This window comes from Mobula birostris, chromosome 14 (assembly GCF_030028105.1).
Source record: "Mobula birostris isolate sMobBir1 chromosome 14, sMobBir1.hap1, whole genome shotgun sequence".
Classification (NCBI taxonomy): domain Eukaryota; kingdom Metazoa; phylum Chordata; class Chondrichthyes; order Myliobatiformes; family Myliobatidae; genus Mobula; species Mobula birostris.
In genome coordinates, this window is record NC_092383.1 from 95,666,865 (window position 1) to 95,684,224 (window position 17,360).

At 46.3% G+C, this 17,360-nt stretch overlaps 1 protein-coding gene across 5 annotated transcripts in view; it reads right to left on the reverse strand.

Annotated features, from left to right (window-relative positions):
• Nucleotides 1–3,273: 3,273 nt before the first annotated feature.
• Nucleotides 3,274–17,360, reverse strand: part of plxna2 (plexin A2) — a 565,853-nt gene continuing 551,766 nt past the window's right edge. For all 5 annotated transcript variants that reach the window (XM_072279001.1, XM_072279002.1, XM_072279005.1 and 2 more), the window contains exons 30-32: nucleotides 16,020–16,232; nucleotides 12,093–12,243; nucleotides 3,274–7,300 (exon numbers count right to left, since the gene is read on the reverse strand). In XM_072279001.1, coding sequence (XP_072135102.1) covers nucleotides 7,205–7,300; nucleotides 12,093–12,243; nucleotides 16,020–16,232 — 460 coding nt within the window. In that variant the 3' untranslated portion in view covers nucleotides 3,274–7,204. The remainder of the gene's footprint in view (nucleotides 7,301–12,092; nucleotides 12,244–16,019; nucleotides 16,233–17,360) is intronic.

Below are 17,360 nucleotides of genomic sequence, written 5' to 3' on the forward strand. Positions count from 1 at the left end.
CATCTGAATGGTCCATAGACCCATAAACACTACTTCAGTATATTTCCCCCTCTCTTTTTACACTGACTTATTTTTCTTTTTTAATACATTGTAATTTATAGTTTTCCTATTACAGTATTATAATGTATTGCAAAGTGCTACTGTTGCATAACAACACATTTCATTACATATGCCAGTGATATTAAACCTGATTCTGACTTTTTGTGTGTTGTTCTGGATTTCCAGCATCTGCAGTATCCCTTGTGCTTACAATCATATTTTATGACGTTCAGAAGAGGGAGGGGAATTGATTGAGACCCTGAGAGGACCGGACCGAGGGCGTGAGGTGTGGGGAGGATGGGTCTTTTGGGAGACTTTAGTATAAGGATTCACTGTTTAAAAATCTGGGGTTGTCCGTGTGTGAAGGAGATGAGCAATATATATTGGTGCTGGTGGAGTTCAGGAGGCTGTGGAGGAAAACAGAGAGTCAATGTTTCGGGTCGCAACCCATCATGGGACTGGGAGGAAGAGTGGAGAGAGTCACTGGGAGGCAGGGGTGGGGATAGGACAGGATTCAAATGAGGGAGGTGAAGGGTGGCTATGATGTCGGAAGCTAGAAAGTGATGGGTAGGAGTGACAAAGGGTTGAAGAAGATGAAATCTGACAGGAGAGGACAGTGAAATAAAGGGATGACGAGGGGGAACGGAACCACAGGGGGGAGCGTGTAGGTGATGGCAGATGGAGAGTGTGGGGGAGGGGAAATAGATGCAGTGATGGGGGCAGTGGGATCTGGAGGAGAGAAGAAAAGAAGAATAGGGGCAATAGGGCAGAGGTTGGAATAGTCACCATAAGTTTGGACATTCAATGTTTGTGCCACCAGGATGAAGACTCCCAGACTGGAGTTAGACCCCTCTAGTTTTGCACTTAGACTTGACCTGGTGGTGGAGGAGACCGCACAGAGACGTGTTGGTGTGGAAATGGGGAGGGCAGTTAAAATGGCTGACCACCAAGAATCTTGGCTGGTATGGCAGACGAAGTGATTTCCTAATTTATGCCAGGTCTCACTGATGTACAATAGGCTGCATCGGATACAAGAATTGACACAGATGGGTTTGCATGTGAAGGTGCCTCACATGGAAGGGTTGTTTAGGGCCACAGATGGTGGTGAGCGAGGAGGTGTAGGGACAGGAGTGGCAGCTCCTGTGGTTACAGCAGAGAGTGCCTGGGGGAGGATAAGGGAGTCACTGAGTGAGTGATCCCTGTGAGGGATTGCTTATCTCCCTCCACTGATGCTGCCTGTACCACTGAGTACCAGACATACTGTACGTCTAGTTATGCTGGTGACAAGCGGTGTTCCACAGGGGTCAGTGTTGGGACTTCTTCTTTATACAGTATGTCAATGATTTGGATGGCAGATTGAGTTGTGATCAAAGAGTTCCAGAACTTGGGCCTCTGTACCATCGCCTGCAATTTGGATCCTTGACTTCCTCACCGGAAACCATAGTCTCTGCATATCAGAAATTAAATCTCCTCCTCGCTGACAATCCACACTTCTTCACCTCGGGGATGTGTGTTTAGCCCACTGCTCTACCCTCCCTGTACCTTGACAGGAGGGGCAGGAGTGGCTAGGAACAGGCAGACGCCTACGACCCAACTATTATTGGCAGAATTTCAGATGGTGAGAAGGAAGCGTACAGGATTGAGAGAGGTCAGCTTCAGAATAGAAGGATGTTCAAAGTAAATTTATTATCGAAGTGCATATATGTCACCACATGTAACCTTGAGATTAATTCACAGTAAATACAAGAAATGCAATAGAATCAATGAAAGACCACACTGAACAGGACAGACAATCAATGTGCAAGTACAAAAAGAAAGAAAAATAATAATCAAATAAGCAATTAATATTGAGATCACGAGATGAAAAGTTCTTGAAAGTGAGTCCACATGAAAACATTTCAGTGATGGGACTAGTGAAGGATGTCTATTTAAAACAGAGATGTGGAGGAATTTCTTTGTCCAGAGGGTGGTGAATCTGTGGAATTCATTGCCAAAGACTTCGGTGGAGGACAAATCGTTAGGTATATTATGCAATGTTGGCCTTCATTGCTAGAGGGATTGAACTTAAGAGCAGAGAGGTTATGCTGCAACTCCACAGGGCATTGGTGAGGCCGCACCTGGAGAACTGCGTGCAGTTCTGGTCTCCTTACTTGAGGAAGGGATATATTGGCTTTGAGGCAGTGCAGAGGAGGTTCATCAGGTTGATTCCAGGGATGAGGGATTAGACTATGAGGAGAGATTGAGTCACCTGGGATTGTATTCGCTAGAATTCAGAAGAATGATAGGATATCTTATAGAAACACATAAAATTATGAAAGGGATAGATAAGATAGAGGCAGGAAAGTTGCTTCCACTGATAGGTGAGACTAGAACAAGGGGACATAACCTCAAGATTCGGGGGGAGTAGATTTAGGACAGAGATGAAGAGGAACTGCTTTTCCCAGAGGGTGGCAAATCTGTGGAATTCTCTGCCCAATGAAGCAGTGGAGGCTACCTCAGTATATATATTTAAGACAAGGTTGGATAGATTTTTGCATAGTGGGGGAATTAAGGGTTATGGGGAAAAGGCAGGTAGGTGGAGATAAGTCCATGGCCAAATTGGCCATGATGTTATTGAATGGCAAGTTTGACGGGCAAGGTTACCTACTCGTGTTCCTATTTCTTATGTTTTTATTGGGTGGTTGATAGGTTCTTGATTAGTTAGGGCATGAAAGGTCATGGGGAGAAGGCAGGAGAATGAGGTTGAGAAGGATAATTAATTGGCCATGATGGAATAGCAGAGCAGACTCTGGTCGGAAGGCCTTATTCTGTTCTTACGTCTTATGGTTTAATTATGGTTTACTTTTGCCTTTTGATATCTGGAAACTTACTCCAATCGCTTTTCCTGCAGTAGTCCCATTCTGGAAGGAGAGCAGAAAGAGCCAGCAGATTATGTCTGTCTTCTGGTCTCTTCAGGAATCAGGTTCTGAAATAAATCACGTAATGCTTTTCCTTGTGGTAAAGTCCACTTCACCTCGCCAATCTTCAGATGATTGGTGAAACCGTTAGCTTTAGAAGCTGGTGTCTGTCCACTCCTGCAATGGGTATTGCTGTGTGTTACCAACCTGTGAGCAGCGAAATGCTGGTTATCCATGTCAGCTGGTGCACCTCATGCTGAGATCACCACCCAGACTGAGTCAATCACCTCAGCAAACGCCAAGAGAGAAATAATTAATATGCTAATCTTTTATCAAGTTACCTTTATTTATATACAACAACAGTACAAAGTGATTCTGGCTTGCAAAATAGGAGCGATTCATATTTACACTAGGTACACAATATAACAAATAGGAATGGACTTTACACAGAGCAGACAGTCCGCTGGAGGAACTCAGCAGGCCGAGCAGCGTCTGGGGAAGGGGGTGGCATGGAACTGGCAATATCTCAGGTCAAAGTACCACATCATGACTGTTTTGACACAGGATTATGATCTGAAAGCTCGAATACCCATTCCCCTCCACAGACCCTGCTTGACCTGACGAGTTCTAACAGTGTTTTCTGCTCCAGATTCCAGCATCCGCAGTCGCTTGTGTCGCCATGGCTTTTGAACAGTTCACTGGAGGGGTTCCCAACCTTTATTATGCCATGGACCTCTACTGTTAACCGAGGGGTCTGTGGACCCCAGGCTGTGAACCTCTGGTTTACTGGATCACTCTCACCCCGACAGTGTTCTTCAAACTGACTTGCAACATCCCCTTCACATTACAGAGCAGCAGTGTCTCCCTGCACTTTGGCTAGGCAGTCAGAAATAGTCCAGAGTGAACGACGAGGTAACCCTTGAACAAACGTTAACAGGATAAACCGCTAGTGAAATCAGTGATAATACCCGAACAGCAGCTTTATACCGCCTCTGAATAGGGATAATTTAACAGAGAAAATTTGCCTTTGTCTTCATGGCCCAAATATCAAGAGGTGAATAGCAACTGGTGTTCATGGAGAGGAAATTTTCAGAGGGATACAGAAACACAGGTACATGGGACTGGTTCAGGAAGGTACCTTGGCCAGCATGGACAAAGGGTGCCAATGGGACTGACAGATCTTCAGACCAAGTGTCATCACTCTGAGGTGAGTTCACTGCATCATCTGTACCTTGCCCATCCATTGACAAAGGGTAAATCAATATCTCTCAGAATGGGTTATGGTTTGTCCTTCAAACACTTTTGCTCTGGTGATGAACAACTATCATGTAAACTACAGGTTTCCCAGTTATGGTTCCCCAGCACTTCTGTAGTGTCTATTCTCCAATTATCTGAATGTTGAATTTGTACATTGCAAACCACCAACTACTAGATGCTTGAGCAAATGTTCCTTAATGAATGTCCTGAAGGATTTCAAATATTGTCAGAGGAATTCTACTCGATGGTTAAAAAATGTAAATAACCAATTTGTGATGAGTGATTTGGAGTCACTGAAGTTTCAGAGAATGACAATCATAGACACAAGAGGCTCATTCAGTGCTGGGCAAAGCTGCTTGGCTGTTTGGAATTGCAAGCTCAGGTCTGGTGGCTTAAATGAGAGCTGTGATTAAACACTTCAGCATTTCACTGGAAGTGTGCATGCTCACGTGTTACAGGCACACCCATCTACAGGTGCTCGCATCTACAGCTTTAAACAGGGACACCTGCCCAGAGGTAAAAGTGAACCTGAAGTATCAAACAGCATATGAAGGAGGGGCACCTTCTGCTCACTGATTGCTTCGAAACCCTTCCCAGAGGAATGGGACCCTTCAGGTCAGGACTAGGTGTTGCAGAGGAACAAGTGAGGAAAGCAAGTTTTCAAACAGAAATATCACACAATGTCTGGTACCACATGCCATTCGCAGCATCTGGTACAGTGCCATCAAAATATCTGATACAATGTTACCACTCAACAGTTGGTATTGTGTGCCATCCACTCAACATCTGGCACTGAGAGCATTCCATTCAACATCTGGTGTCGTGTGCTAACAATCAACACTTGGCTCGGTGCCATCTATTCAACATCTGGTACCACGTGCCAGCCATCAACATCTGGTCCCACATGCCACCCATCAACATCTTGCTCTGTGCCATCCATTCAACATCTGTTACCATTTGCCAAGCACTTAACATCTAGCTCATTGACATTCATTCAACATCTGTACCATGTGTCAATCATTCAACATCTGGGGGTACCATGTGCCACATCATTCAACATCTGGGGGTACCATGGGCCAGCCATTAACATCTAGTTCCATGCCACCCATTCAACATCTGTACCATGTGCCAACCATTCACACTGCCCATCCACAGATGACATTCCATTTGAGCATTTTTGTTCTCGTTTCAATACTCATTCACGGTCACTGATTGAGAAACATTGGATGAAACTATGTCAAAACACACCAGAGGGTTGTTCACAAATGTGCAAAGAACACTACACACATCTTTGTATAGGAACTGAATTACTAGAGAACCAAGCACAACAGCAATAAAAAGCAATATCCCTTCTCATATGGAGGTATGAACACTATTTACATTTGTACAGGTTGTGTGGAGCCAGGTCGTGCACATCTAACACCTTTGGTTTCTCTGTGTGGAAAGGGAAGATGAAGCATTCAGAACGATCTTTATGGATTCTGCTGTTGTTGGATGACAGGAGACAGTAACATAAAGTCTTTGGCACCACACCACTTCTCACCCTCACCTCACCATGTGTGCTCCCTCGAGTAATCTGTGCCACCAACGCTCAGCTGGCAAAGCAAGTATCTCTCTTTGGAGCATTCTGCCTCGTTTAGCCAGCTCCTGCTCTCATGAAGGTTGGGTTTCCATGGAGCTGCTGCACTAACACCGAGAGGGGGAGCGACGTCGAGAAATGAAAGCCTGGACCCTTTCAATAACTCAAGGAGTATCAGGACCCTGTGGAGGTACCATTCTAGTGTGAGTGCTGGTGACACAAATCCACACACTGTGGACTGATTGGAAATCTGGTCAACAGGGCCAACCCCAGTTAAATACGTGCGTGGAGCAGCAGGGTCCTAGCTAGCCCCAAACCGGTGAGGGTCTTGGTCGTTGCTGAGGGATGCTCACTGGGGAATCTCCAGCCAATTCCTCCCTCCGGTGACCACCTGTGTGGGGCATTGAGCTGATCAATCCCACCCTCCCTGCCAGGTGGATCTGATGAAGACCATCCTGCAAAGGTGGTGTCAGGTTCCTCCCTCTGAAGTGACACAACAGTCTGGAGGGACAGTCACGGGATGAAAGTGATGATGGAAGGGGACAGTTACACACTGTGGTACGTGTCAAGGGAAAATGGGATTGGGATTGGGATTGATAGTAATGATGGATTTCCAGTACAAGCTTTCCCACACTGTGCCATGGAATTACATTCAAGAAGTTTGAAGACACAGTGTGTGGCACTAACCTCGTGTTACACAACTGACTGGTTTTACTACACAGAACAGTTCCGTTACATAGCAGCTGTGATGGAATCTTCACCTTCATAATAACAATAAAAACATACAATTCCCATGTACAGATGTCTGTCTTCACAAGTGTAGTAATGTTCAGTATTGGAATGATGAAGCTCATGGTGAGGCAGGGGTGGCACGGACCAAAGGAAGGTGCAGACGGCAGCCAAAAGTTCCCAAAGTCCACGCCTCTTTTTAAGAAGTCTTCAGTCCTTCAGTGGACAGGCCACTGAGAGCACAGTGCCAGCGGCCTGCCTTCCCGGTGAACGCAGCTTTGGCCAGTTGTGCGTGATTATGGAGCCATTCCCACAGCAGCAGATAGGTTATGTCCATGGCACTGTGCTGAGCTCGCCGGTCCGTTCCCACCCCGGCCACAGAAACTGCCCACATTGGTCGCTAGCACCACGGCCTGGTCCGATGATCAGTTAACTAACAATCAGCTGCAGCTCCAAAGTTTCCTTTGGGAAGGGTCAACCACAGATTCAAGCTTATCAGAATTCCAACTGCGAGTCAGCGAAAGGTAGTATTGTGAACACAGAAAACAGAGGCACCCAGCCCCTCTCAAACTGGAACAGCCATCTCAGCTACTGGGTACGGACTGGCCATGGGATGTCTACAGGTCCATGCTTGGTTCCTGCCATCTCATGGTTTCCCTTTCTCCAGCGCTCACAGACTGCCTGGTTCCTGAAGACACAGTGCTCAGCTCTCTAAGGACATGGCGGCAATCAGCTGTTCCACTTTGTACGCGAGCCGCTGCCTCCGAGCCTGCTCATCTTGTTCCAGGGCAGCAGTGATCTGCAAGGGGAAGTCAAGGTCAAAGATTTAAAGATTAGTTTACATTGAAGCACACAGTGAAATGTGTCTTGAGCATCAGTGACCAACACAGTCTGAGGATGATTGTGAGGTCAGACCACAATTATTGCCAACATACTGACAGCTTACTAACCCCAACCCGTACGTCTTTGGAAGACGGGAAAAAACTGGCGTACAACCCACACAGTCACAGGAAGAATATTAACTACTACAGCACTCGTTCCAGTGCATTCCATGCCCTCATTATTCTCTTCGTAAAAAACCTGCCTCTGACATCCCCCTATACTTCCCTCTAATCACCTTAAAACTATACCCCTTTGTATTAGCTATTTCTGCCTTGGGAAAAGGTTATAGAACAATAGAAAAGCACAGCACAAAAACAGGCCATCTGGCCCATCTAGTCTGTGCTAAACCAAGTAAACTGCCTACTCCTATCGATCTGCACCAGGACCATAATCCTCCATATCCCTACCACCCATGTACCAATCCGAACTTCTCTTAAACATTGATATTGAGTTTGCATGCTCAACTTTGTTCGGCAGCTTGTTCCACACTCTCATCACCCTCTGCGAGTCTTTGGCTGTGCACTTGATCTATGCCTCTTATCACCTTGTACATCCCTATCAAGTCACGGTCTCATGCTCCTTTGCTCCAAAGAGGAAAAACACTAGCTCACTCAACCTATCCTCATGAGACATGATCTCCAATCCAGGCAACCAATACAAAGCCCTTACAGACAACAGCACAAATTAAGCCCCATCGCTGGCACTGAAAGTTGTTACACTAACCATTAGCCAACTCTAGGTGAGACTGCAGTCAGAAAGGTTTCTACAAGAGTGACAACTCAGAGGGCAGAGGTGGAATCTTACCTCCATTATAAGTCACTGATGGAGTGGCTGGGTCACTAAAGCAGCGGGCAACCTGGCCAGAGGTTTGGAGCGATCGAAGGAAGGTTTAGGGTGGATGACAGAGGCAGTTGTGGGTGCACGGATTGCACTGCCAGTGATGGTGATAGAGCCAGACACATCAGGGACATATAAGAGACTTTAGATAGGCACATGGATGATCGAAAAATGGAGGGAAGGTCTAGATCTTAGATTGAGTTTATAAAGGTTGGCACAATATCTTGGGCTGAAGAGCCCATACTGTGCTTGACTGTTCTGTGTTCCACTTGGTAGCCAATGTATTGGGTACACCTGCTCGTTAATGCAAATAGCTAATCAGCTAATCGTGTCAATGCAATTCAATGGATAAAAACATGCAGACATGAGGTTCACGAGGATGATTCCAGGAATGGAGGGGTTAACATATGAGGAGTGTTTGGCAGCTTTGGGCCTGTAGTTGCTGGAATTTAGAAGAGTGCGCTGGGATCTTATTGAAACCTATCGAATGTTGAAAGGGCGAGATAGGGTGGATGTGGAGAGGTTGTTTCCTCTGGTGGGGGTATCCAGAACTAGAAGGCACAGCCTCAAAACTGAGGGGGCAACCTTTTAGAACAGAGGTAAGGAGGAATTTTTTTAGCCAAGGAGTTGTGAGTCTGTGGAACGCTCTGCCACAGACTGCGGTGGAGGCCAAGTCCCTGGGTATATTTAAAGCAAAATTTATAGATTCCCGATTGGTCAGGGCATCAAGGGATATCATGAGAAGGCAGGTGTATGAGACTGAATTGGATCCAGAATCAGCCACGGTGAAATGGTGGAGCAGACTCGATGGGCTGAATGGCATAATTCTGTTCCCATGTCTTAAGATCAAGAAGATCAGTTGTTGATCAGACCAAACATTAGAATGGGGGAGAAATGTGATCTAAGTGACTTTGATTGTGGAATGATGGTTGGTGCCAGACGGGGTGGTTTGAGTATCTCAAAAACTGCTGATTTCCTGGGATTTTCATGCACAGCAGTTCTCTAGAACTTATGGTGCAAAAGACAAAAGACATCCAGTGAGTGGTAGTTCTGTAGGCGGAAATACCTTGTTAATGAGAGAGGTCAGAGGAGAATGGCCTGATTGGTTTAAGCTGACAGAAGGGTGATAGTAACTCAAATAACCACATGTTACAATAGTCGTGTGCAGAAGAGCATCTATGAACTTTGAATTTTACCCCTCCAACTGGTTGCTGTGGCCTCTTGTCTCCAGCTGACCTCTGCTCCCCTCGACCTCTGTCACAAATTCTGACCTCCACCCCTCAACTTCTGTTCCCTGTGACCTCCTCTCCATCGCCTATGCTCCCCGTGATCTCTGCTCCCTATGACCTCCGCCTTGCCACCTTTGCTCCACCTGTAACCTCTGCCCCCATATGACTGCCTCCTTATGATCACTGCTTCCTGTGACCTCTGCTTCCTCTAACTGCTCCATGAGACCTCCACCCCGTAACCTCTGCTTCCCATGACATGATCCCCCATCAGATCTTCTCCATGCCACTTCTGCTTCCTGTGACCTCCGCTTCATCCTGCCAGTAATCAGGGGAATATCCCACCAGGCAAGGTGATGTCTACATAAAAGACATCTACTGACTTCTCTCCTTGCCGATCTCCTCTTCCTTTACCCCACAGCCTCCCCGCTCCTGCTGAGATGTTGGGAGCATGGCCTCCTAAGGTAGAGACTGAGACCTCAATACATAGAATTCCAGCTCCAACTCAGCCTCCTGCTTGAAAGGAGCCCGACAGTCCACCCCACCTGCTTACTATTCAGACTGCTGCATCAGTCTGTGGGCTCCCTTTCATTTGCACTACCGTTCGATTCTCACTCACTGAAACTGCACATCCAAATTTTCCTCTCAGCTTGCTATATCCGTTCTAGTCTGTACCTGAATTATTCATCTGAGGTGATTTATTTTTGTTTTATCATGCTCAGTTCTACTTTGTCACTCCAGATACTTAGGGCTTGAGACTAAATTATTTCAACAAAGGGACGCCTGCCTGCCTGAGACAAATTATTTCCGGGGACCTGGGTTGATCACCTAATTGCATCTCCCCTTTCGGCGTGCTTGCGACTTTATCTGGCTACGTCTGCAGTGTAATATCAGCAACACATTCGCATTCACCCTCAGAGCGCAGGGGGACTGCAAACTACATGCTGTGCGTCTGGCCAGAGAAACCTGTGGCATCGACTTTCCACAAAAGCAGCTTGTGCAGAGACACCTATAGCAGGTGAAAGAGGGAGAGAAGTGAACGCAGGGCTTTAATTGGATCATCACTTCATATGCAGGGAACACTATTTCCCCAGAACCATTCATTGCAATATTCACTGAGGCAATGATGTTCTGAATATTCCTAATGGATATTACCCATCAGATTACAAAGCACGTTTCTCGAGTCTTTATGTGCAGCCGTCTCCAACTGAAGCAAAATATAATTTTGCTTTATTCTAGTCCAAATTAAACTCAAATGCATAATGTGGTACTAAAGAACAGCTAACATAAAACCAACACTGCAGATAACGAGCATTAAGTGTCAAGATCTATAGTAATTTGTCGTAATGAGATTTTTCTACATTACTACCTGTTTATCTGGTGAAATTACAGTCTTTGGCAGCGGATGGCATATTAAATAAAGCTCTTTACCACCTCTAATGAAGAACTCCCCAAGTATCTTCACTTATTTTTATTTTCTCTGTTCATTATCTCATTAGTGTAACAGTGGGCCCCTCCATGGGGTCTATATCAGAGGAGGCCAGGCCCCTCTGTTGCATTTTCCACTTTGGTCTGCTGCTGCATTTAAATTGTTAACTGCAGTGTGAACCACATATTAAACGCTGCTACCTCACATATTCTCCTGCCAGAGTACAGGTCTCGTCAAGTGCACCAGCCCAGAGACTATCCACCCGGAAATTAGTGTTGAGATAATCTCAGATAATGAAATAGAAAATCTACTGAGGATTTTTTTTCAACTGAGATTCCTGAAGTGGATAACTATAATCAGAATTTACCATCTGATTAGAGCAATATCCGTTTCAGAATTTCGGTACAACATAGTTAGGAGGCCATTTCAAATGTATTTCAAAAATCTCTGAGAGGTGAGAGATAGGGCGGCAAGTTAGCGAGGTGCTTCACTATATCAGTGACCAAGGTTCATTTCCTGACGTTGCCTGTAAGCAGTTTGTGCGTTCTCCCTGTGAACGAGTGGACCTCCTTTGGGTGCTCTGGTTTCACACATACCAAAGGCGCGCAGGCTGGTAAGTTAATTGGTCATTGTAAACTGTCCCATGATTAGACCAGGCTTAAAATCAAGGGCTTGCTGGGCACGGTGGCTCGAAGAGCTGGAAGGGCCTGTTCCACACTGTATCTCAATAGATAAGTAATGGTGGTCTACAAGATGATAAGAGGCGTAGATGGAGTGGGCAGTAAGAGACTTTTCCCCAGGGCAGAACTGGCTCACATGACAGGACACAATTTTAAGGTGATTGGAGGAAAGTATAGGGGGTTATCAGAGGTAAGTTTTTTTTATAGAGAATGGTGGGTGCATGGAACCCACCAAGCTGTGGTGGCAGAGGCAGCAGACACATTCGGGACAGTTAAAAGACTGTTAGACACATGGATGGCAGAAAAATGGGGGGCTAAGTGGGAGAGATTTGATCTTGGAGTGGGTCACAAGGCCGGAAGATCATCATGGGCTGAAGGACCTTGTCTGTGCTATAATGTTCTACGTTCAGAAGTACTGAATGTCAGGCTTGTAAAACAATCCGTGCCCCTGTTTATTTTAATATTGCCGGGGCTGACACCTGTGGTTCAGTTGAACAATTGTGAGAAGCAGAACTTGGGGCAGGCGCTGGGACTCACCTCTTCGCTGTATTTGGTAACATAAGAGTAGATCTCGTTCAACGCGCTCAGCATGTTGAACTCGCTGACGTGCAGTCGCGACTGCTCTGCCAGGTAGGCATTCATGTCCTGATCACTGATTGCAGACATTTTGGCTATATCAGCGTAATACCTTTGGAAAGAAAGCACACAGGAATGTAATTTCAGCAGGCAGTTTGAATAACAAGAATGGCTCACCATTTACCATCATCACAGGTATTTGCCCCAAACTTCATTCCCTTTTCTGTGCCAGCACTGTAACCCCGTCCCACACAGTGTTAACACTAACCCTGTCCCACACCGTGTTAACTCTAAACCCCTCCCACACCGTTAACTCTAACACCCTCCCACACCGCTAACTCTAACCCCTCCCATACCGTGTTAACACTAACCCCGTCCCACACCGCGTTAACACTAACCCCCTCCCATACCGCGTTAACTTTAACCCCGTCCCACACCGTTAACTCTAACCCCTCCCATACCGTGTTAACTCTAACCCTGACCCACACCGTGTTAACTCTAAACTCCTCTCACACTGTGTTAACACTAACCCCGTCCCACACCGTGTTAACACTAACCCCGTTCCACACCGTTAACTCTAATCCCTCCCACACCGCGTTAACTCTAACCCTGTCCCACACCGTGTTAACTCTAACCCCGTCCCACACCATTAACTCTAACCCCTCCCATACCGCGCTAACTCTAACCCCGTCCCACACCGTGTTAACTCTAAACCCTGTCCCACACCATGTTAACTCTAACCCCGTCCCACACTGTTAACTCTAACCCCTCCCATACCGTGTTAACTCTAACCCAGTCCCACACTGTTAACACTAACCCCTCCCACACTGTGTTAACTCTAAACCCCTCCCACACCATTAACTCTAATCCACTCCCACTGTGTTAACTCTGTAACCCTGTCCCACGTTGTATAACCTCCCAACCACACCCCATTTCACAGTGTTAATGCTAAAACCATAATCCACACTGTATAATCCCCAAATCCCACCCCATCCCACACTGTATAATCCCCAAACCCCACTCCATCCCACACTGTATAATCCCCAAACCCCACCCCATCCTACACTGCATAATCCCCAAACCCCACCCCATCCTACACTGTATAATCCCCAAACCCCACCCCATCCCACACTGTATAATCCCCAAACGCCACCCCATCCTACACTGTATAATCCCAAACCCCACCCCATCCTACACTGTATAATCCCCAAACCCCACCCCATCCCACACTGTATAATCCCCAAACCCCACCCCATCCCACACTGTATAATCCCCAAACGCCACCCCATCCTACACTGCATAATCCCCAAACCCCACCCCATCCTACACTGTATAATCCCCAAACCCCACCCCATCCCACACTGTATAATCCCCAAACCCCACCCCATCCCACACTGTTAACTCCATAACCCTAACCCACACTGCATAATCCCCAAACCCCATCCACCCCACACTGTGTTAACTCTTTAACCATAACAAACACTGTATAATCTCACTAATCTCTACCCCATCCCACTGTTACACCCTGCTACTTATGCCCACAAATTGCTGACCCTGGGGTCAGTGTTTGTAAAGAGTGAGCAGGCCACAGTGTAACGGCAAACAGTGGGGGGGCTCCCACCAGCACGTCCTCGGGCTGTGTTGGTCATTGGCACAAAATGACGCATCTTGCTCTACAGTTTGATGTATATATGACAATCAAAACTCATCTTTATCATTCTGCTGGCATGCTGAACAACCATTGCCTGCAGCCTGGACTCGGTGAAGTGTGCTTAACGGGGACTGATTCAGGATTGAATGGACTTCTTTCTGTGGAGCACCAGCACTGAGGGAGACTGGACGGGGTTAGACTCGGTTAATGGACCGCTGGTTCAGAGACTCGGTTAGTGGGACATTGGTTCAGTAACAGAGACTCGGTTAGTGGGTCATTGGTTCAGTAACAGATACCCAGTTAGTGGGTTATTGGTTCAGTAACAGAGACTCCATTAGTGGACCACTGGTTCAGAGACTCAGTTTGTGGGACATTGGTTCAATAACTCAGACTTGGTTAGGGGGACATTGGTTCAGTAACAGAGACTCGGTTAGTGGGACATTGGTTCAGTAAGCTAAAGTAATGATCCTAATACACCAATCCAGTAGAGCAGCTGCAAAATATTTAATTAAATCATCAGAAATGAAGTGTTTCAGTCACAGTGACCATTAAACTGCTGGACTGTGGCAAACACCCATCTGCTACACTCTTGGTTTGCTCCCACGTCATGAAGACAATCTGATGTGTTACGTGGTCGCTGTAAGACACCCCTTAGTGACAGAACAATGAAAGGTAGTCAATGAGATTGAGGGAGGATAAACTGCAGAGGTGCTGTGAGATACGGAGGAGGGAGCTTGAGTGATGGATTTGTTCCACATTAAAACCACACGACACAGGAGCAGAACATGGCCATTCAGCCCATCAGGTCTGCTCCACCATTTCATCATGGCTGATTTATTATCCCTTTCAACCCTATTCTCCAACCTTCTCCTCATAACCTTTGACACCCTTACTAATCAGAAGCTATCAATCTCCACTTTGAATATACTCAAATGAGCTCCACAGCTGTCTGCGGCAATGAATTCCACATATTTAGGCTATGTCCACACTATGCTGGATAATTTTGAAAACGCCGGTTTCAAGTAAAAACAACAGGCGTACACACTAAGCGTTTTTCAAAATATCTCTGCCCACACTAACACGGATATTTGGCTGAATCTCCTCTACTGGGCACGCAAAGGACACACAGAAAACAAGCGAAGAGAAAACGGTATACTTTCAGTGCACGTTTGTCCAGTTACAGAGCAGAAAAACTTTCAAGGAATTGCTCTTGGCTTTCGTGCAGGAGGACTTAAAACTAAAACAAACAAATACTGGAGCATATGGAGGCAACCGACAGGGAGTTCACAGACAGTATGACCCGGCTGACGACGAACATTAAAAAACTGACTAACTCTGTTGCATTAATAAAGCACATTGTTAAAGGTATAAAACATGTCTGCATCAGTGTTACCTTGTATTTCCATACAATGTTACATTAGGCTGTTACACATCTATTGTCAGAGAAGTACTTGCATAAATAGGTAAACCACCTTCATACAAGCAAGGACAGACAACAGGGCAAAGTGAGTATACTTATTTATTCAGTAAGCTATGGGTCAAAGTATTTGGTGAGTACGTTTCTAACTCTTCTGGCTTCAGTCTCGTTGCCGTCTGTTCTGAAAAATTGTTAGGTTCTGCGAAGCACAGAATCAAATATCGCTGTGATGATTGTACGCTCTAGTATCAATTGTTTGGCAACAATAAAGTAGTAGTAATAATAATAATAATAATAATAATAATAAAAGAAGAAGAAGAAGAAGAAAACAATGAAATGCCGGGCTGCCGCTATCTGTTCTGGCACGTCATGACAGCAGTTTTAAAAAGCTCCGGTTACCCCGTACACACTGCGACGGATATTAGACATTTTCAGATTTATTCACTCTGGAGACCGTTTCTGAAAATCTCCGTTTTTTGGGGGATGAAAACGCCGTTTTAGTGTGGACAGAGAGTCAAAACGAAGAGAAAAAGCTTCATTTTCAAAATTATCCGGCGCAGTGTTGACGTAGCCTTACTCCCCTCTACTGAAAGAAATTCCTGCTTCTCATCTGCATTATACTGGGATGTCCTGTTCTGAGGCTGTGCCCTCTAGTCCTAAACTGCTCCACTATTGGAAACATCACCTAGCAGTGCCTATGGTACAGCAGACTTAGAAGGCACCTCCCCGTGCCTTTGTTCGCAGGTTTATCAAATTAACTTCCCCAGTCTTGGCTGAACGTGGGGAACACTGGTGCAGGGTGATGCCATGACACACTCACCTCTCAACCCAGCTCTTATAGTTGGGGATGTCCTTGGCGTACAGCAGCTTGTTGGATGGCGAGTCCTTGCCGAGACGGTGTTCCGAGGTGGAGCAGGAGTCCATGAAGGTCTGTGCCACCACGGAGAGGCAGGCGTCCGTGATACTGCTCTTGTGGATATCGAACACAAACTGCGGGTTCTTAATGACATTCACCCAGAACCGCAGAGGTAGGCTGAAAATCGAACCGACACTTCGTTAAAACCACATCACCTCCTTGAGCTCACCCACCTCTTGATATGTTAGGAATCTTGGAATAAATTCGAGAAAAAAGATAAAGTTTTCCCAGTTTAAGGGCCTCAGCCTGAAACGTCGACAGTTTACATCCTCCTCCACAGATGCTGCTTGACCTGCTGAGTTCCTTCAGCAATCTTTGTGTGTGTTAGTGAAGATCAGGTTTATTTGCCAAATGTATATCAAAACATAGAAACACACAGTGAAATGCAACGTTTGCTCCCATGATCAACGCTGTGCGAGGATGAGCTGGGGGCAGCCCACAAGTGCCGTCATGCTTCTGGCACTAACATAGCACGCCCATGACTTCCTAACCCTAAACTGCGATCTTTGGAAGGTGAAAGGAAATGAGACGACCCGGAGGATACACGCGTGGTTACGGGGGGAACCTACAGACAGCGGCGGGAATTGAACACCGATATCTGGCGTTGTAACGTGTGGTGCTAACCGCTACGCTACTATGCTGCCCACAATCCCAGAAGAACAGAACTCTTTCCTCCCCTGTGCTACTTTGCAAATCACCTGAGGGGAGATCAGTTCGTGTGTCTGGGAAAGGAGGTGGTGGAGGAGTCACTGGAAGGGCGGCTGCTCTGGCAGATAAGGTAACTAGGACAGACGGGGGAGGCAAAAAAGGGTTGGGAAGGATTACCCAGCTCCCTGACCACGACTTCATCCACAAGACCATAAGGCAGAGGAACAGAATTTGGCCATTCAGCCCATCGAGTCCTCTCTGTCATTTGAACATGGCTGATTTATTCTCCTTCTCAATCCCATTCTCCTGCCCCTCCCTGTAACATTTGATGCCTTGACTAATCAGGAATCTATCAACTTCTGCTTTAAATATACCCATTGACTTGGCCACCACAACCATCCTTGCCAATGAGTTGCACAGATTCACCACCATCTGGCTAAAGAAATGCCTCCTCATCTCTGTTCTAAAGGGATGTCCTTGTATTATGAGGCTGTGCCCTCTGGACCTAGACTCTCTCACTATAGGAAACATCGTCTCCACATCCACTCTATCTAGGCGAGGAGTTCTCAACCTAGGGTCCACCGACCCCTTGCTTAA